Source organism: Microtus oregoni, unplaced genomic scaffold (genome assembly GCF_018167655.1).
Source record: "Microtus oregoni isolate MIOR12 unplaced genomic scaffold, Mior012 000183F_ref0000375, whole genome shotgun sequence".
Taxonomy (NCBI): Eukaryota; Metazoa; Chordata; class Mammalia; order Rodentia; family Cricetidae; genus Microtus; species Microtus oregoni.
Window position 1 is genome coordinate 431,933 of NW_024544841.1, and position 19,830 is coordinate 451,762.

Genomic DNA, 19,830 nt, shown 5'->3' on the forward strand with positions numbered 1-19,830 from the left:
GGTCTACTTGTCCCTTTGGGCTCAGATTTCTCCTTGGGAGCCTCCCAGGCTCTGAGCTGTCCACAGCCCTTTCAGGTCACATGGCCTCAGGGATTGGATTTGGAGCCAACCCTCTCTCTACCTGGAGTAGCTCCTGTACCTTTAAAACCTCCTCCCAACCCAGGCTGGCTGGGGGAGGGAAGGGAGGAGCTGGGTCACAGCTGGGGATGGGGACTTAGTCTTCCGCTGCTGTGGGACCGTGTGGAACCAGGACTGAATGCACCACATGTCTGGCTGTGCCACAGCTGCTGTGTGACCCCCACAAAGCCCTCCTCACCCTCTCTGAGCTGCTGGACACCGTAGGTGGGGCAAAATAGTCTTGGGGACCCCCCAAGAATGTATGAAGACTTGGTTCTGTCCCCTGGCTCTACCAGGCCACTCTGGGGGCTCTGGTGATCCTCTCAGAACCTCCCTGTAGCCACCTGCGCAGCAGGCGTGTACCACACTTCTGGATAACGGGGCAGCAGGCTTCTGTGCCCTGGTCCCTGTGGGTTCACACAGGTAGGCAGAGCCCTATTTCTTACCTGACAGTCGGGCTTGAGGGGGCCTGCCCAGGCTTTCCTCTCTTTCCTCTGCAAGTGTAGGGTGGTTGTTAAGGGTTTCAGGGTGGGGTCGCAGACTCTTCAGAAGAAGACTTTGGGCCCCGGAAGCGAATTTGGGATTAAGAGTGAAGAAACTGAGACCCAGGAAGGGCTGACAGTCCGGGCAGGAATGATGGTCAGCCTTCCACAGGCACAGGGCCCTCCAGTCTTGCCTGCCCCTCTCTGGGTTTGGGCTGGGGGTGGGGCAGGGACTGTTGTGCAATGAATTATTTACTCTGTCACCTCTAGGTCTGTGCCTAGGTGTTTTAAGCTCTTTCATCAGGTTCCCAGCAAGCAGTACTTTTCAAGTCATTGGAAGAGTATAGGTGTGTGTGTGTGTGTAAAGGGTATAGGTGTGTGTAATGGGATATAGGCATGTGTGTAAGGGGGTATAGATGTGTGTGTAAGGGGATTGTAAGTGTGTTTTCTGATCCTATGCTGTCCACACCAGTTTGGGCAGCAAATTTCAGGCAGATCCTAACTTTAGATTTGGGAGAAGTAAGTGTCCTGCCAGAGTACAGACAGGTCTGGGAGGCCAAAGAGATCTGTGTTCTTGTACCCAGATGTCCTTATAAACATACAGAGTGGAATGGGGTGTCCTGGCCCATGTGTGATCTGCAGACCTCCCAGGCAAACTGCTTTCGGCTAAACTTCGGTTTCTTTTCTTTTGTTTTCTTTCTTTCTTTTTGAGATGTCTCCCTACATAGCTCTGGCTGACCATGAACTCACAAAGACCAGTCTGACTCTGCGCCCCCTCACCCCACCCCGTGCTGAGGTTAAAGGCATGCGCTGCTATTAAACTTCATTTCTTGTGGGTGGGTATGTTTGACTCCTGTGGCCTTGAGACTTCATAGCAGCCCACACACTCCAGTGGACCAGCAAGATTAGCAGAGACGTTCCGGTCTGGCTGTCCGTCTGTCTTTCTTGAACCTACTTCTCTGCTGTATCTTGGGAATCTGCTTTAGTTGGCCTAGATTCAGCTCGGGGTGTATGTGTGATGTGTGTGTGTATGTGTGTGTGTGCTGGTGTGTGTGATGTATATGTGTGTGCAGTAGGTGTGTGTGTGTGTATTAGTGTGTGTGCATGTGTGTACATGTGTGTGGTATGTATGTGTACAGGATGCATGTGTGTGATGTGTGGGGTGTCTGGAGGGGTCGCACCGGCAGCATGGCAGCAATCAGCATCTCTGGGCTTGTGAGGTGTGTATACTAATGGATACAGGGAATCTAACACACTGAGTGCCGGAGTCAGGGAATTGTTCCTCTTGGCCAATGGGGAAGGGATTAGGATCCCAGGAGGGATTAGGATGCCCCTGAGGCAGACCTACAACTGGGTCTAGTTGGAACTTCATTGGTGAGCTTGTCAGGGACGTGCAGCAATTTGGGGCAGGAATCAGTGGCAGGATTGCCCTCTGGGTTGTGTGACTTTAGAACAGGTCGGGTCTTCTCTGGGTCTTGTCTTTCTAGGTTGCTCCTGTCACTGATTGAGCCTGTAGAGCTAATGTTCCTTGATTGGTAGCTGAACCGGTCTGGACGCTGAGGCCTTAGGCTCTGTTCCAGGAACACACCTCTGTCACTGACCAGTAAAGTACACCAAGACCTCTTAGATCTGGGCTATGGTCTAGTGCCAGGGGGCACCCCTATTCCACTGCCTCGGGAACATTTCAAGGACATTGTGTCTGTCTCTACAGTCACAGAGGGTCTTGGTGGGCTTTCTGGAAGGGCTCACTGGTGGCCTCTGCCCTTTGGAGGGGACCAAATCCGAGAAAGGGGAGCCCCTTTCCCAGGCTCTTAGCACGTCCCACTTCCCCGCCCAGGGTCCTCCTGGGGATGTGTGACCTTTAGTCACCTGGTGACAAGCCTAGGCTGCGCCTCCTCGCTGCCTTGCTGTCAATACTGACCATTCTCCCGGCTTGGCTGGACCTCTTACAGAGAACTCCCTACTCCACACCCCACTCAGAAGCCTCCAGCTGCCCTTCTGGGATGCTGGGCATCCCTTAGCTGACCTCTGGTCCCTTGGGATTAGGTAAGCGCACGGGTCCTGGAATACTAGTGATCCTTTCCTACCTTTGCCCTGAGGAGATGTCCAACCTCAGATCCTGATATCAAGTCCGGGTTGGGGCACTGAGCTGTTCTGCAAGGCTGACAGGCTTGGCTCTGGCTGCTTCTGGGGGAGGGGGAGCAGTCAGTTCTATGGCCAAGACGTCCTGGGTGGATCCTTTTACCTCTTCCTCCCCATCCCAGAACCATCATCTGAGGAAGGAGGGTCTCTCTCTTGGGTCCCCATTGCCTCCAGGGCCTCTGGGAAATCCATCAGAGTTACAGAGAGGGAGGGTTCTGGGTTTGAGGAGCAGTGCCTCAGTTTCCCTCCCAACACTGGTTTGAGTAGAGCCGGGGCTTCTGGCCTTCCACATTCCTTTAATGGATCTTTGAGAAAACTTGGGGTGGAGGGGTGGGAAATGAAAGCCCAGGCTTCCAGCAGGGTGTCTTCCGCTTGGACTGGGACATCTGTTTACAGGAAGGGCCAGCCTTCCCTGTCACACTGTCCCAGGAGGAAGGGACGGGGTCAGGGGTCAAGGCTGCCCACTTCCTTCCCCAGACTCTTTGGAAGAGGGAATCCTGCCAGGTGCCCTTCTAGGGCTGTTCAGTGGACAGAGGCATGGGTGGGTGGACACAGAAGGGTGAAGCATGTAATAATGTAGTCACTGAAACTCCTTTTAGTTTATAGCTCCAAACCTGGGAGAAACGAAGCCCGAGATGCCCCAGTTAGATCAGAGCGGCATGAGGGCACAGAGTGGAGCACTGGTCATGGCCGTTCCCTACCCTACTGCGTGGATGGGAGTGTTCTGTGCCAGTCATGAATGATGCCATGTATTGCTGGTCTGGCTCCTAAGACCCCTTGAAACCCCCAATGTGGCTTTCTCACCAAGAATCCTCAACCCTGACCTAGGCTCACCCCAGGGCTCAGGGTATGTACCCAGAAAGCTTGCAGGTCTAGAGAAGGGCTTAGACTGTCCCTTGAACAACAGGAACAGGGCCTGGTTGCCACGATGGATACGAGGAACCCTCCAGCTGCCTCTGGAGGACCAAGCTGGCCAGAGGAATTATAGGAATGAGATTGTGACCTCAGGTTAGATCCATGCCTGGATTCAGGCAGGGAGAGCTACACGGGATGGTACTGGGGACTTAGGATGGCATCCCCTCTGCCCAGGGCTCAGTTCTCCCCTCTGCCTCAAGAGTTGCAAATCTGCTTTCCCACATAAAATGAGGCATCAAATCCTGTTACACCACCCGCCACTCAACCCTCCAAGTGTGTGTTGGGGGGGGGGGCGAAATGGGGGAGGAGGGCAGGAGCTCTCCTATTATGGAGTTGGTAATTTTTCTTCTCAGGTTTGGGTACGGGGCAAGAACGCCATCCCTAGACCACGGGATACCCTGTCTGATTCTGAACTCGGGGACTAAAAAAAAAAAGGGGGACAGAATAATGAGAGAGAGAGAGAGAGAGAGAGAGAGAGAGAGATCCAGATCCAGAGAGTGGGAGGTAACCCAGGACTTCATGAAAAGGCTCTCTGGTAGATGCCACCCTTTGGAGGAAATGGAGTCTGGGAGAAGGGCACCCCGTACTTTGTCAGTGCATTTCTTCTTCTTGTGGGGTTACCTTCCTCCCCCCAGCCTCAGAGTAAGGCTGGGACTTTCTTTCTCTGTGTGTCTGGAAGGAAATCCCCAGGGGAAATAGCTAGGAACCAATTTTTTTTTTTTAAGATTTTTTTACTTTGTTTTCTGCGCGTGAGTGTTTTGCTTGCGTGTTTGTCTATGTACTATCAGCATGCCTGGTACCCACAGAGACCTAAAGAGGGCATCAGAGTGAACTGCCATGTGGTAGCTGGGAATGGAACCCAGGTTTTCTGGAAGAGGAGCCAGTGAGTGCTCTTAATCACTGAGCCATCCCTCCAGCCCTCTCCCAACACCCCCCTCTTTTCCGGAGATAGTATCTCATGCTGTAGCACAGGCTAGCCTCAAACTCACTAGGTAACCTATGCTGGGCTCAAATCCCCGACAATTCTGCCGCCTCCGCTTCCAGAGCGCTAGCGTTACAGGTGTTAGCCATTACGCTGTTTAACAGTCCACACGCGTTCTCATTCCAAAACACCCCTGCGATTGAGGGAGTGAGGATCGCGCCCTACAAAGGAGCCCCACAGCAGGTGAATACCAGCTCCGGCCTCAGGAAGGGCCTGGACCCTTGGATCCCTTTGTTCACGTGCCGCTCTTACTTCCAAATCCTGGGCTTACACATGAATGCCCAGGCACCTCCCTGCCCTGTTCCGTGACCCTTTCCCGGGGTAGCGCTTGAGCGAAGTCATGCGTACACACAAGTGGCTGGCGGTCTCTTTGGCTCCAGAGTTCAATGGGAGGCAGAGAACCAGCTAGAGGCAGAAGGAGATCATCACATCGGGCACTCCAGGAAGTGCAGGGCCCATTTCAGGTATAACTTTGTGACTTTCAGGAGTCCAAGGAGGTGGCCTGCTGCAGCAGACTCGGGGAAGACTGACCCTAGTTTTCTGCAGTGTGCTGGGGAGTGCTTGCCTGTCTACACAGCTGTTTTTCAGGAGCCACCTCCCCAGGGAAGGTGTGGAGCTCCTACTGGACGGTGAGTCCTGACCTGTGGAGCTAGTCTACTTACTTCAGGGCACTGTTGGGTCTCCTTGGAAGGCCACTCTAGGGGTCCGTGGACAGGGCCAGGCTCTCAGCTAGGGTAGGGGACCCAGAAGGAATGGGGCGTATCCTCTCCTTTTTGGAGTTTATCTCAGGGCAGTAGCATCTTGGCTTCTGTAGGCAGTTATCCAAGGCCTGTGGAGTCTGAAGGGTCTCCTTGGGAGGGTCTGTGCTGGGAATGAGGTCCATACAGGAATGAGCTCTGAAGATAAACAGGATTTGCAATAGCAGAGGTGGGATCCAGAGCTCCCGGCAGAAGGAATGGCCTGGCCAAAGGTCTGAGGGCTGGACAGCCCATGCGTGTTCTAGAAGGCTAAAAGGAGGCACAGGACTGTGTCCCTGAGGTTTGACTTCAGACTGTGCCCTGTGGGGGATGGTCTGGGACTTCCCAAGGCACTGTACCTGACCCTACTACTTCTCCCTGGGCAACAGAGCCATGAAGAATCGGTTCGTGGTGCTGGGCCTGGTGGCCGTGGTTCTGGTATTTGTCATCATTGCCCTCTGCATCTGGCTGCCCTACACATCTAGGAAGCCCGACCATGTGTACTCCAGGGCAGCGGTGGCCACAGACGCCAAGCGCTGCTCAGAGATTGGACGGTAAGTAGGTCTGCCGGCTCTAGGGCGAGGCGCCCTGGAAGACGGTGGCTAGTGAGCTTGGACAAGACTCGGGTTCCCCATCCAGAACTGGGCAAAGAGTGTTCGATGGACAGGGAGCTGCCCACCCTTTCCTTGGACTCTCTTGGTAGCCTCTGTCTAGGGGAAAAGGGACGGTGGCTCTGAGGCAGGCTATTACTTTTCCCACAGCCAACTTGGGCCCCTCTTCTCAGTTTTGTCTCCGAAAAATGCTGCCATTCCATTCCTGTTTTTAGATTGTTTTTTTTTTTTAATTAAAAATACTGATGTGGCCAGGCGGTGGTGGCGCACGCCTTTAATCCCAGCTCTCGGGAGGCAGAGGCAGGCGGATCTTTGTGAGTTCGAGACCAGCCTGGTCTACAAGAGCTAGTTCCAGGACAGGCTCCAAAACCACAGAGAAACCCTGTCTCGAAAAACTTAAAAAAAAAAAATACTGATGTGTAGAAGTGTTTTGCCTGAGTGTATGCTTATGCACCCCTTCCATGCCTGGTGCCCTTGGAGGTCAGAAGAGGGCATTGGATCCCCTGGAACTGGGGTACAGACAACTGTGAGCCGAGATGTGCGGCCTCGGGGTTGAGAATTGAACCCAGGTCCTCTGGAAGAGCAGTCACCAAACCATCTCTCTAGCCTCCTGCCATTTTAGACTTTTATCTCATTATATGTAAAGGTTCTCATTTAGAGACATAACCAGAAAAAAAACATGTTATTAATAAAAATAGCCTATTTTTTCAATTAAGTCATGTATATTTGTTTGCTTGGAAAAAAACCCTACATCTTCAAAAACCAAAATCTTTGCTAGGCATGGTAGCACACGCCTTTAATCCTGGGAGGATTAAATCTCGGGAGGCAGAGGCGGGTGGGGATCTCTGCAAGTTTGAGGCCAGCCTGGTTTACATAGTGAGTTCTGGAGCTACATAGTGAGAGCCTGTCTCTCAAAAAAAACAAAACAAAACAAAAAAACCAACTTTGGAGCTAGAGAGGTGGATCAATGATTCAGAGTGTGTGCTGCTCTTTCAAAGAGCCGGCCTCCAGTTCCCCTACGCCCGTATCAAGCAGCTCACAGCTGCCTGCAACTTCAGTCCAAGGGATCTGATGGCCTCCTCTGACCTCTGTGGGTACCTGCATTCCCCCACCCTCTCTCTTTCTAAGATAAAACAAATCTTGGGAAAAAAAGCCACTGGGTGGTGGTGGCGTATGCCTTTAATCCCAGCACTCAGGAGGCAGAGGCAGGTGGATCTCTGTGAGTTCGAGGCCAGCCTGGTCTACAGAGTGAGTTCCAGGACAACCAGAGCTGTTACACAGAGAAACCCTGTCTCAAAAACCCAGAAGCCAAAAATTTCACCTGTCATCTCAGCCCTTAGAATGAAACCCTGTCCCAGTAAAAATTAAAATAGGCAAACAAGCAAGGAAGCCAAAAAAATTGGGCTAGCTAAACTCGGCGGCTCGGCTCCCTCGGGAGGCTGAGGTTTGAGGCCAGCTTGGGCTTGTATAGTGAGTGTGACGCATTGTGAGATCCTGTCTCAAAACAGAAGGACCTAGTGTAGGCTCGTTCTTCTTTGGTCATCCTTTGGGCAGGGTGACCAGGGAGGGTGGCAGGGTGGTCCTGAAAGATTGGGAAGCCCTCAGACTCTCACCTTCCTATGTGCCGCCCGTAGGGACATACTCCAGGAGGGTGGCTCCGTGGTGGACTCAGCCATCGCGAGCCTGCTGTGTATGGGGCTCATCAATGCCCACAGTATGGGCATCGGGGGCGGCCTGTTCTTTACCATCTACAACAGCACCACACGTGAGTATCCAGGGTGAGAAGGGTGGGTGACTCAGTCCATCCCTCTTAAGACACAGTGACTTGGGACCACTGGGCTCCCTTGACAGGAGGAGTTGGGGATAACCCAGCCTGGCGATGTCTTTCTTCTTATAGGGAAAGCTGAAGTTATCAATGCCCGTGAGGTGGCTCCCAGGCTGGCCACCACTAACATGTTCAACAGCTCGAAAGACTCTGAAGAAGGTAAGCCATCGTACGGGCCACAGGTGTGGGTATGCAATCACAGGGCACACGCACCTGTCTGAGGCCTGGGGACAGCTCTGGTACCCGTGACACCCTCCTATAATGAATGGTTAGTCACCATCGTGAGGGTAGGGGTAGGTTCTTTCATTTCTTCTCCGTTCTACACCGGGCCACCTGTGTGTGTACACATGGAGAGGATAATCACAGCGGACCATTGGTGTCACAGAGGACCCGGGTTTGATTCCTGGTACCCACATGGTGGCTCGCACCGGATGTAAACTTCAGTCCAGGGGAATCTGATGCACTTTCTTGATCCCCTGCACCAGGCCATGGTACATTCAGGCCAAGTATTCACACAAACACACACACACACACACACACACACACACACACAAATCTCTTTGTAAAAACCCAATTAATTCTTCTTCTTCTTCTTCTTCTTCTTCTTCTTCTTCTTCTTCTTCTTCTTCTTCTTCTTCTTCTTCTTTCCGAGACAGGGTTTCTCTGTAGCTTTGAAATCTGTCCTGGAGATCTGTCCTAGCTCTTGTAGACCAGGCTGGTCTCGAATTCACAGAGATCTGCCTGCCTCTGCCTCCCAAGTGCTGGGATTAAAGGCGTGCGCCACCACCACCCAGCAACAAAATTACTTCTATATTGAACACATACAGAGCTTATTCCTTATCAACACCCCTAAGTTGGTTAAGTGGGCAGCTAGTTACATAGCCTTTCCACGGCATTATCGACTATGAGTAATTGCCAGGCAATCAAATACACAGGAGGGTACTTCGTATAAGGGATGCCGGCATCCGTGCTTTTCAGCATTCTTGGGGGCTTCTGGATGTTAAGAGATTACTCACGCTTCCCAGGGGTCACTGGGATTGCCCCCTTGCCAGGTGGTTTTTGTTGTGGAGGCTCTTGTATCCTCCCTGTACCCCTGGGGCTGGAGAGAAGACACCATGCTTATCCTTTCCTGCAGGTGCACCTGGTGCACCACCAGCACCCGGCAGAGTCTTTCTCTTCTAACCAGGCTTTAAGTGGGGAAGAGACTTTCTCAAGCTTCTCAGGGAGGTGAGCGGGAGTCAGTGTTGGAGATACTACTCAGAAGGGCTGGAGTAGATTTCAGAATAAGAAGGTGGAGGAGTGGGGGCAGGTGTGGCACCCAGGAAGAAGGTTCTTGGGCAATGCCCTCTGCGTGGCCTCTTCGGATTCCTCCCCTCACAACTATCTTTGGCTTCACATTTCTTGAGAAACTCAGGATGTATAGCAATGAAATCTCTTGGGTATGAGAATGCTTATAGATGCTTAGAATTCGCTGTTTAACGAATGGAAACCTCTTACAGTGCTGGGTACTGTTCCTAAAGCCAGGCTGCAAATCAGAGACGATCGATTGTTACTCATAGCCAGGACAAGTTCCAGGTGGCTGGGAGACCCGAACACAGGGCAGAGAGTCCGGCTTTCCCAAGTCTTGTGTACAACCATAGACCTGATACAGGATCTCCCATATGGAAGACACATCCACTCATCTGGGGCAGCGGACCTTAGTGCGCAGCCACCTGCTCCCATTCTGTACCCTGTAAGAAGCGTTTGGCCAACACTTCTTGCCTGTGGAGCTCAGCTATGATCTTAAATTTCATTTTGCCTAGAATGGGGATGTTAGCGCAGAGGTGGAGCCTTGCTCAGGAGGTCCTGGGTTTGATCGCTAGCACTGCCCTGGCAACAAACCCCTTCCCTTCCAAGCTGCTATAGGCCCAGCATTAAATGGGCCAGAAAAAGTGCCTGGGATGCTGCTGGGGGTGGTGGTGCCGGTGCTGCTGCGGGTGGTGGTGGGGCTGCTGCGGGTGGTGGTGGGGCTGCTGCGGGTGGTGGTGGGGCTGCTGCGGGTGGTGGTGGGGCTGCTGCGGGTGGTGCTGGTGCTGCTGCGGGTGGTGGTGGGGCTGCTGGCACTGCTACTGCTGCTGTTGCTGGTGGTGGTGGTGGTGGTTTTTAAAATGTGGTTCTGGGGAGCAAACCAGAACCAGATAGGCACTCTACCACAGAGTAACTACACACTGGCCCTTTGCTCATTTTCCTTTTTTATTTATTTATTAACTTATTTATTTTTAAAGATTTATTTATTATGTATACAGTGTTCTGCCTGCATGTATCCCTGTAGGCCAGAATAGGGCACCAGATCTCATTACAGGTAGTTGTGAGCCACCATGTGGTTACTGGAATTGAACTCAGGACCTTTGGAAGAGCAGGCAGTACTCTTCACCCCTGAGCCATCTCTCCAGACCCATTTTCCTTTTTGAATTTTTTCTTTTCTTTTTCTTTCTTTCTTTCTTCCTTTCTTTTTTTTGAGACAGGGTTTCTCTGTGTTGCTGTCTGCCTCTGCCTCCTCATAGTAGGGATTATGGTCCGAGTGACCAGTCTCTCTGTCTGTCTGTCTCTCTGTCTCTGTCTCCCTCTGTCTTTCAAACTCTGATCCCTTCATCCCTGGTTCCTAGGTGGCCTTTCAGTGGCAGTTCCTGGTGAAATCCGTGGCTACCAGTTGGCACACCAACGGCATGGGCGACTGCCCTGGGCTCGCCTCTTCCAGCCAAGCATTGAGCTAGCCCGCCATGGCTTCCCTGTGGGTAAGGGCTTGGGAATGGCCCTGACCAGCAAACGGGAAATCATTGAGAAGACACCTGCCTTGTGGTGAGCAGTCTAAGTAGCCCAATCTGAGAGGGGTTGGGGGAGCTGTGTGCTCTGCTTTTCAGGAGCCTGTCGTTCAGTGGGGTTAAGTTGTTAAACTTCTCACTGCATGTGTATAAGACACATTGAGAGCCTGGTTCAGAAGTCACAGTGTTGACTGTGGCCCGAACAAGATGGGACCCTAGAAACCCCAAGTGAGAGAATAGCCCACCCGGGCTCAGCGTGAGGTCTGACGGGCCCAGTTTTCTGCATCTGCTGTCTTACACGTGGCCTCTCTGCCCCAGCGAGGTGTTCTGCCGGCAAGGGAAGGTGCTTCGGGAAGGAGAGATAGTGAAGATGCCGAGGCTAGCAGATACGTTGGAGATCCTGGCCCAGGAAGGTGCCCAGGCCTTCTACAATGGGAGCCTCACAGCTCAGATTGTGAAGGACATCCAGGAGGCTGGTGAGTGGCCTCGAGTGAGGAACTTCAGGGGCAGGAGCGCTGAGTAGGGCCCAGGCTCTGAGGTGCTTCCTGCCTAGGTTGGCCTCTGCGCCCTCAGGGAGCACTTGGCAGAGGAGGGTCAGTGTGGATTCATAGCATCTGGCTCATCCCTAGCAGCCAGGCTGCATAGGAAACTTGAGTGTGAAGAGGGTATAGTAGCCCTTAGGGCTGAGGAGGGGGTTGAGACTGAGGCTCTGGGAGGAGGACCTGTGAGAAATGAGCTGCAATGGCCGTGAAGCAGAGAGTGTGGGCCAAGGGGAAGACTCAAGGAGGGTTACAAGGTCTGAGGAAGAATTTCCGGGAGGGGTCTTAGCGGGGCATTGGGCGGGGCAGCCTGAGGGCTTGGCTGTGGCCTTGTCCGTGTTATTTTTTGTCCTGTTTCGCGAAGTGCGGGAATGAACCTGTTGACATTACCTCCGCAAATCCTACTTAGAACCAGTTCCTCAGAGAATCCGGCGTTTTCTTTCATCTGCTCCTTAGTTAGTGAGGGAGGGGCCCCATAGAAGGAGGAGGACAGGGGCAGGCAGTCTACACTTGGGAAAGACCCTCTGACTGTAGAGACGGAAGAAAGTCGATCAGGAGGCTGTTGTGGAGCCTGGCATAGGTGGACGCACCATTAGTGTCCAGGGCTCCCAGGGATGGTCAGGGCGACCAGTGTAATGGCCCCATGGTCCCTTCTGTTGTTATAGACCATCTCCTCACTATGGTCCAAACCTGCCATTCTACTCAGTGGTGACCAACTCCCTTCTTAAACAACCCTAACCCCACGGTGTACCCTTGACCATATTTCTTGGTTTCGTCCTGTACTCTGCCCAGTGGTAAACCAAGTCCCACATGGTACAGTCCTGTCCTCAGCCATGGTACAATGCCACCCCACATCCACTGAACTGTCCCCAGCCATGGGACAGTGCCACCATGCATCCACTGAACTGCTGTCCCATGCAGGAGGCATCATGACGGTGGAGGACCTGAATAACTACCGTGCTGAGCTGATTGAGAACCCAATAAGCATCAGCCTTGGAGACTCGACACTCTATGTGCCCAGTGCCCCACTCAGTGGGCCGGTGCTGGTTCTCATCTTGAACATCCTCAAAGGTGAGCTCTGTCTCTAGCCCCGCTAAGGGGCAGGCGCACTCTCCAGGATCACTCTGCTGGTGCTCCGTACTTGCTGGGTCTCTTTGCCCTGTATCTTTCCATCAGTGAACTGGTAGAGGGTCCACCCTGCCTCATGGCTGTGGCCTCCTGGAGGCAGTGTTGGGAGTGCAGGGCTCCGCATGGCGGGTGGGAGGGGGCAACAGTAGCTGGAAGAGGAAAGATGTTTAGGAAGAAGAAGAGGGTGGTAGAGGCCTTGTCCAGAGTGCGTTTCTGGCTAGTTTAAGTGGTCTTCCAGAAACCTTTGGACCCTTGAGCTGCTCCCCTCACGTCCATGTTGGTATGCCCTTGGCTTAGCCGCATCTTTCTCAAATGGCCACTGCTGTTGGTTACTGCATATTTCTTTTCCAAAGGCGAAGTGTAGGGAACATAGCTCAGAGATGCATTAACCCCCCCGAGCCCCTCCAGGCCCCAACTGCCTGCCAATGTGTGCTTGGGTACCACTCAGGATACAACTTCTCTCCGAAGAGCGTGGCAACCCCTGAAGAGAAGGCACTGACCTACCACCGTATCGTGGAGGCCTTTCGGTTTGCCTATGCCAAGAGGACCTTGCTTGGCGACCCAAAGTTTGTCGATGTGTCTCAGGTAAGGGGTTACCCCACAGTGGGTGGGAGACCTGCCAAAGGGGTACTGGGTGAGCACTGAAAGACACCCCACCTCTAGCTTCGTACATGCTTTCTGAACCCATTAATACAACTAAGTCTGATTTCAGGGTAGACTTGTTACACTACACCCTGACCTCCATTTTGTAGAGCTCATAGTGCAGGGTAAACTGAGGAAAGCAGACTTAAGAATGGATAATTGGTGTGTTGTTATCCCCTCTCCAAGTCCCCCCCCACCCGAACCCAGGTTCCTATCTCAGATCTTTCACACATGCTTGGGCCTTTGACCTAGAAGATTCTAGAACTCTCTATGCAGAAGCAAGGAATGGGTGGAAAGGTTGCATCCTTCAGGAATAATGGGGAATGTTAAGACTAGGAGGGCAGAGAGCCTCACTCTGTAATCAAAATGGCTTCAAGGTCAAGGCAACTCTGTTACCTCAGCCTCTTAGTACTGGGGTTAAGGGCATGAGCCACCAAGCCCAGCCCCCGCTTTCTTCCCTTTTGTAAAAATGTACCCACAGACAAGCCGGTCTAAAACATCAGTGCACATTGGCATGCTTTTCCTGGAGCCCCTGCTTGACTGCAAGCGTTCGGATAGAAGTCTTTTCCTTTCTCTTTTCCACCTCGTTTGCTATCCCCACGCTCATCCCCTGAATGGGTTAACCACGCCACAGTCCAGGGTGCGCTTCCTACGAGCAGCAAGGGCTTCCTTCACTCACAGAGTGGGAAGTCAACCTCAAGGTCACATGACTCACATTATCTGCCGGTAGTGGGGCCCCCACCCCAGGGTCTCAGTACCTTTTGGGTGCAGTGTTCATCCAACCACCCCTTACACTTTGCCACGGTACTTTTTTGTTGGAAGACCATTTTGTGGCTGTGTCCAAACCCGAATGCTCAGAGATCTGCCTGCCTCTGCCTTCTGAGCGCTGGAATTCAACGCTTATGCCACCATGACCCGCAAGGCCATAAGATTTATTTGATGCCAGTGAGAGCGTGGTGGAGTGTGGAGAGAAAAGAGAAAGTTTGAGATTGCCCAGACAAGAATGTTTTAGGGCTATGGGGGAAGGGGGACAGGGTATCTTGCGTGGCGAGGAAGAGAGGAAAGTGCCTTGTTAGTGTAAAACTTAGATGACATGGTGGAGGTGAAGGCGGGGTGCAGTTAGTTAAGATGGACCGGTAACCCTAGGATGTTCCAGTGTCGGTCCGCCTGGGCTCTGTACATTTTCACTGGAGGAGTGAGAATGGCACCTGCCATTCTGGAACCTGGGGATCTGGGGAGTGCCTTAGAGTTACAGAATCACAGGCAGGTAGGGTGTCTGGCCTTGCACTATAGCGACAGGGACCTGGAGTCGGCTAGTAGGTGGAGCTAGAGAAAGCTGCCGGGAAGCCTTAACTGAATGTAGTCTGGGGTTTAGCATCTTATTCCTAGAGTCTGGATACCTGGGGAGCCTGTTACAGAAGTACAGACAGACTCTTAATAGAGGATTTGTCAATAGCTGAGAGGCAAGGGAGACAGGCAAAGGCTGCTGTAGGGTAGTGACCTGATTGGCTTTTAGCCTAAAACTTACAGGTCCAAGGGTCCCTTTCTTCCTGGCGGCCCCTTCATTTCCTCTTCCTCCCCATCTTCTCTTGCCACTAAGCTTCATTGGCCATCATGTGTCCATGCTGTGTTTGTGTCTTGTTTGCCTGTAAATTTCACATATGAAACTGTTCATGGGCCCATCTCCCCAAGCCATGTTCTCCAGTGTGTCTTGGGTGTGTGCCCCAAAGCAAGCAAGTCCTTACCTAACCCCTGCATCTGCTCCTCTGGCATTTCCCAGCTAACGGCAACTCCAGGTCAAAGACTCAAGAACATCCTCTATTCTTTTTCTCCCACCCACAGTGGTATCTTTCTCTTCAGTCTGGTTGTCCACAGCATTGTCCATGGCCTCCAGAGGGACCCTATGGAAATGTTTCCCAACCTGCTTACTCCTCTACCCCAAGCTTCTGTGTGTCTTATAGCAAAGACCAATGTCACTCTTTATAGACCAATGAGACCTTCAGAATGGGTGCATGCTAGCCAACACCCTGCATCCATTATTCTTTGCTATCCAGGGTCTTTGCACTGACCTTTTAGGTTTCATTCTGGGCTCTTTTAAGGTACTACTTGCACCAAAATGCCTTCAGTTTCCTCCCTTCCATCCCTGTCTTCTGGCCTCTCATTTCCAGAATTCTCCCTGCCTGCTAGGGGGGCAAGACCCGTGAGTCTCTTCCCTGTTGATTCCTCAGCTCTGAGCACGTGGCACAAGTCCCATACATAATTGCACAGACCATAGATCGTGGCGAGAGTCCAGAGGCTTGAGGAATGGGCAGACATCAGCTGGAGGTTAGGGTGAGGGTGTCAGACAGGATTTAGGAGGTACTGTCCCTGGTGCTGGGGAGGTCCTGGTTTAGCATAGAGGTAAGTTGCAGTCAGATCCACAGCTGGGGCTTCTGGAGGCTTGCTGGGACAGTCCTGTTGTATGTACTCCCTCCACCCTCCTTCCTCCGAACCTCCTCAGGCCAGCTCTGGGGTCTCGGCAGGTGATCCGCAACATGAGCTCAGAGTTCTACGCGTCTCAGCTTCGGGCCCGGATCTCTGATGGAACCACTCATCCAACCGAGTACTATGAGCCCGAATTCTACATTCCTGACGATGGCGGCACTGCTCACCTGTCCGTGGTTTCGGAGGATGGCAGCGCCGTGTCTGCCACCAGCACCATCAATCTCTAGTAGGGGCTGTGCGGCTGCTGGGCAGTACTGGGACATTGGCAGTGGGTTGGGGCTATCTTTATTTCCTATCAGGGCCTCCCTCTTTCATTTTGGGAAACAGAGGCTCCCCCTTGATAGCATGCCTGGGGTTGTCCCCCTAGGGGAGTACTCTTGGCCTGGTGTGGGTGGGCACCAGGTGGGAAATGGCTGGGTTGTATGTCTATTGTTATCTGATCTGGCCCTATCTTCAGTTTTGGCTCCAAGATCCTCTCTCGGGTCAGCGGTATCCTATTTAATGATGAGATGGATGACTTCAGCTCACCCCAATTCATCAACCAGTTCGGGGTGTCCCCCTCACCAGCCAACTTCATCAAGCCAGGTGCAGGGTGGGAATCCTGGGATTAAGGGCTTGAGTTGGGAGGGGGCTGGTGCCCTGACTGGCAACCGACCAGCCTCTCCGTCTCCTCCTATGGACCACAGGGAAGCAGCCACTTTCATCCATGTGTCCGTCAATCATCGTGGATAAGGACGGCAAGGTGCAGATGGTGGTGGGCGCCTCAGGAGGCACACAGATCACTACATCCACCGCACTGGTATATGCCTTGGGCCCAACCCTTCCTGCCCCCCTCTCTCCCTGCCCTTGTTCCGGGGCTGTGCTGACCTCTTGGCTGCCCTCTCCCTGCAGGCCATCATCAACAACCTGTGGTTTGGCTATGACGCGAAGAGAGCCGTAGAGGAGCCCCGGCTGCACAACCAGCTTTTGCCCAACACCACAACAACAGAGAAGGACATTGATCAGGTAGGCCGACCATGACAATAGAGAAGGACACTGATCAGGTGGGCCGATGACAATAGAGAAGGACTTTGATCAGGTAGATTGATGACAATAGAGAAGGACATTGATCAGGTAGATCGATGACAATAGAGAAGGACATTGATCAGGTAGATCGATGACAATAGAGAAGGACATTGGCCAGGTAGGCCAAGAGCCGAGGAAACAGAATCATGGTGTGGGATTAAAGGACATCCTTGACTGGAGACTTGGCCTCTTTTCAGTCACCAGAGCAGAGTGGCTACTATCCCCTGTCCAAGGCATATGGTCCCCAGGCCCTCAGCATGGGTCGTCTTGAGCCCTTGCTCAGTGACAGCCCAACAGCTTGTCCCAGGAGATCTTACTGTAGTGATATTTTATTTGTGTTTTAATAAATAAAGCCTGCCTGAAGTACAACAGCCCCACTGGTCAGCCTCACAGACCAGGCAGTGGTGGCACACACCTTTAATCTCAGTAGCCACACTAGTTTGCCATAGAAGTCAGGTGGTAGTGGTGCACACCTATAATCCCAGCCCTAGAGAGGAATATAAGACAGAGGAGACAGCTCTCAGCCTCATTCTGAGATTCCTGGAGCAAAGGATCACCATTTTGGACTGAGATAGAGGTAATTGTGCTGCACCTTAGAAGCCCAGGTGCCTCTCTCTAGTTCTTCCTGGTCACTTGACCGGAAGTAGCACTAACTGGGCTTGTGAGGCCCATGACCATACAGGTCTAGTTTCGGCCACATCCATGGCCTTATTGAGACTCTTTTTGCCCTCTCACCCCCAGGCGGTGACTGAAGGCCTGAAGACTCGGAACCACTACACGGAGGTCACGCCCACCTTCATTGCCGTGGTCCAGGCCGTCGTCCGAACAGCCAATGGTTGGGCAGCTGCCTCAGACTCCAGGAAGGGCGGGGAGCCAGCTGGCTACTGAGAGCTCAGAAGAGGCAAGACCTACCTGCAATCCAGAAACGAGATATTGATCAGGAACAAGAGTTGGACTTTGGAAGACCTGCTGCCCCTGAGTGAGACAGCAGCATAATAAATGTGGCCAACTGCCAAGCTCCGGGAAGTCTTGCTGGGTGGACTTTCAGTATCTTGGCCTTTAGTGTCTTGTTATGAAATGGAGACATCTGGCTGGGAGAATGATTAGGCAGAATCCTAAGACCTACTACCTCAACCTTTAACCTTTAACCCAGTGTGTTTGGGAGTTGGGGATCCTTATCCTAAATTGTCCTAGGCAGTAACATTTCCCAGTAGCAGCCACTAGAGGGCGCCCCGACCATGCCGTTAACTGGGATAAAGCAACCCCTTAGCTGCGTGGAAACCTTGAGACTGCTTCACATCCAGGGTAGGTGTGGGCTCTTGTTGCCCAACACTTTTGTAGGTAAAACCAAAAGGGAGCAGAAGTAAGGCAGCTTGGCCAAGGCCATAGCTGAGGTCACTTCCTGAGCACAGACCCGGAGTGAAACCCACGCTTGTCTTGCAAGAGGCCCAGTTCTCAAGTTATCGGAAACTCACAGATCCATGAGGAAAACACTGCTCAAAGTGGGTGGGCCCGGAGGAGCACTGTTAGGCATGGTGTCCCTCCTTGTCTTAGTCAGGGCTACTATTGCTGTGATGAACCTGAGAACCAAAGCAACTTAGGGAGGAACGGGTTTATTTGGCTTGCACTTCTACACCGCAGTTCACCATCAAAGGAGGTCAGGACAAGAACTCAAGCAGGGCAGGAACCTGGAGGCAGGAGCTGATGCAGAGACTCTGGAGGGGAGCTGCTTATTGCTCTTCCTGGCTTGCTCAGCCTGCTTTCTTACAGACCCCAGGACCCTCTGCACCAGGATGTTCCCACCAGCAAGGGGCTGGGCTCCCCTGCGTCAATCCACTAATTAGGATAATGGCCTGCAAGCTTGCCTGCAGCCTGATCTTATGGAGTCGGTTTCTCAGTTGAGGCTCCCTCTCTGAAGACTCTAGCTTGTGTCAAGTTGACGGAAAACTAGCCAGCACATGCCCAAAGGGCAGCCCCTTCCGATGTCCCTAGGTCTGTAGAACTCATGGCCGTGAACACTAGGTCAGGAGACCTCGAAGACGTGTAGAGAAGTGGGCCATTGGGGTACTCACAGCTGAGGAGCTAAATATTGCCCCTAGAAGTGAGCACAAGTTGGGGTTCCTGAGGGAAGGGGCCCAGTGGCTGGAGGAAGGGCCTGGGAGCTTCCAACCTGTCCACAGGAAAGCAGGAATTTGTCCTGTAGTTATGCTCCATGTCTGGGCCCTAGGAGTCTCCGTCTCTGGGGTTCCCTGGGGAAGACAGAAGCTGGGCCAGAACGGGTGGCAGTCACTCCTCCGTCCGTGTTTGCAGGGGAGAAGGCAGGCTTCTTAGGCCAGCATGTTGAGGTGTGGCTTGTCACAGTGTTCCGTGCCCCATGGAACTGGCTAGAGAGGTTCATGCCCCCAGGGTGCTAGAGGAGTACCTTACTCTCCCAGACCTCTGTGGTTTAGCCCAGAGCTTCTCTGTGGTTTGGGAACTTGAGCAGCTTTTCCATCCCATTGCCATTTCCCCGTCGCTTCTGGAGTAGAGACCTTCAGAGCCACCAGAACAGGCTTCCCCCCAAGTTCAGTATGATACCAGTTCTTGGAGAAGTCTGACCAGGGCAGGGTGGGGGTGGGGGAGATAAGTTACCCTTGAGTCTGCTTGTCCCTCATTGCTTTGTCTCGAGAGCTTTGAGGACCATGACCAGTGGGTGGGCTGGCCCACACTCAGGAATGTGCTCTGGCTCCTGGTGAGCAATGACATGGCCATGCGGGGGACAGTCGGGATAGGGAAGATTCCCACAGACACTAGTCTCTCCCTCTAGGCAGATGTGGGAACAGGCTTACAGGAAACGGTGTCGCTGGCCCACGCTGAGCCGGGCCTCTGGATGGGAGGCCCTGTGTAGATGTAGACATTCTCTCTCTGGCCCTCATTTTTGGGTGGTACCAAGCAGGGAGTACAAAGATGCGAGAGAACCATGCTCAGTGGAAAGATGGCAGATACTGAAACTCTGAAAGTCCAGCCCTGAGCGCTTCTGCCCTGTGAGCCTGTTAAGTCTGCTCAAGAGAGCAGCACCTCGCTGAGGCCTCTCTCCTCCAGCTGCTCCCACTTGAACATCCTGAGGTCACGCAAAGACAGGACCCAAGCCAGACCGGCAGGAGGAGTAGGCTCACCAGCACAGGCCCAGTTCTGAGTACCACTGTACCCAGGGAGGCAGACTAGCAGCCAGTGGGGCTCTGAGCTGCAGAAGAAGTGAGGGTACCCGGGCAGGACAGACTCACCCCCGAGAAGTCTAACTTTGCATTTCTGGGTCACCATGTCCTAGAGTGGATGATGCAATGACACTGGGTGCCAAGGGCTACACATGTGGCCCATCTG

At 52.9% G+C, this 19,830-nt stretch overlaps 1 protein-coding gene across 1 annotated transcript; it reads left to right on the top strand.

Annotated features, from left to right (window-relative positions):
* The first annotated feature begins 253 nt into the window (after positions 1-253).
* On the top strand, positions 254-17,488 carry Ggt1 (gamma-glutamyltransferase 1). The gene is made up of 14 exons (XM_041647526.1): positions 254-540; positions 5,124-5,267; positions 5,765-5,929; positions 7,621-7,751; positions 7,884-7,970; positions 10,457-10,649; positions 10,931-11,088; positions 12,073-12,222; positions 12,728-12,864; positions 15,444-15,631; positions 15,863-15,990; positions 16,092-16,204; positions 16,297-16,410; positions 17,212-17,488. The coding sequence occupies exons 3-14, from the start codon at positions 5,769-5,771 to the stop codon at positions 17,356-17,358; spliced, it is 1,707 nt and encodes a 568-aa protein (XP_041503460.1). The 5' UTR covers positions 254-540; positions 5,124-5,267; positions 5,765-5,768; the 3' UTR covers positions 17,359-17,488.
* Positions 17,489-19,830: the final 2,342 nt, after the last annotated feature.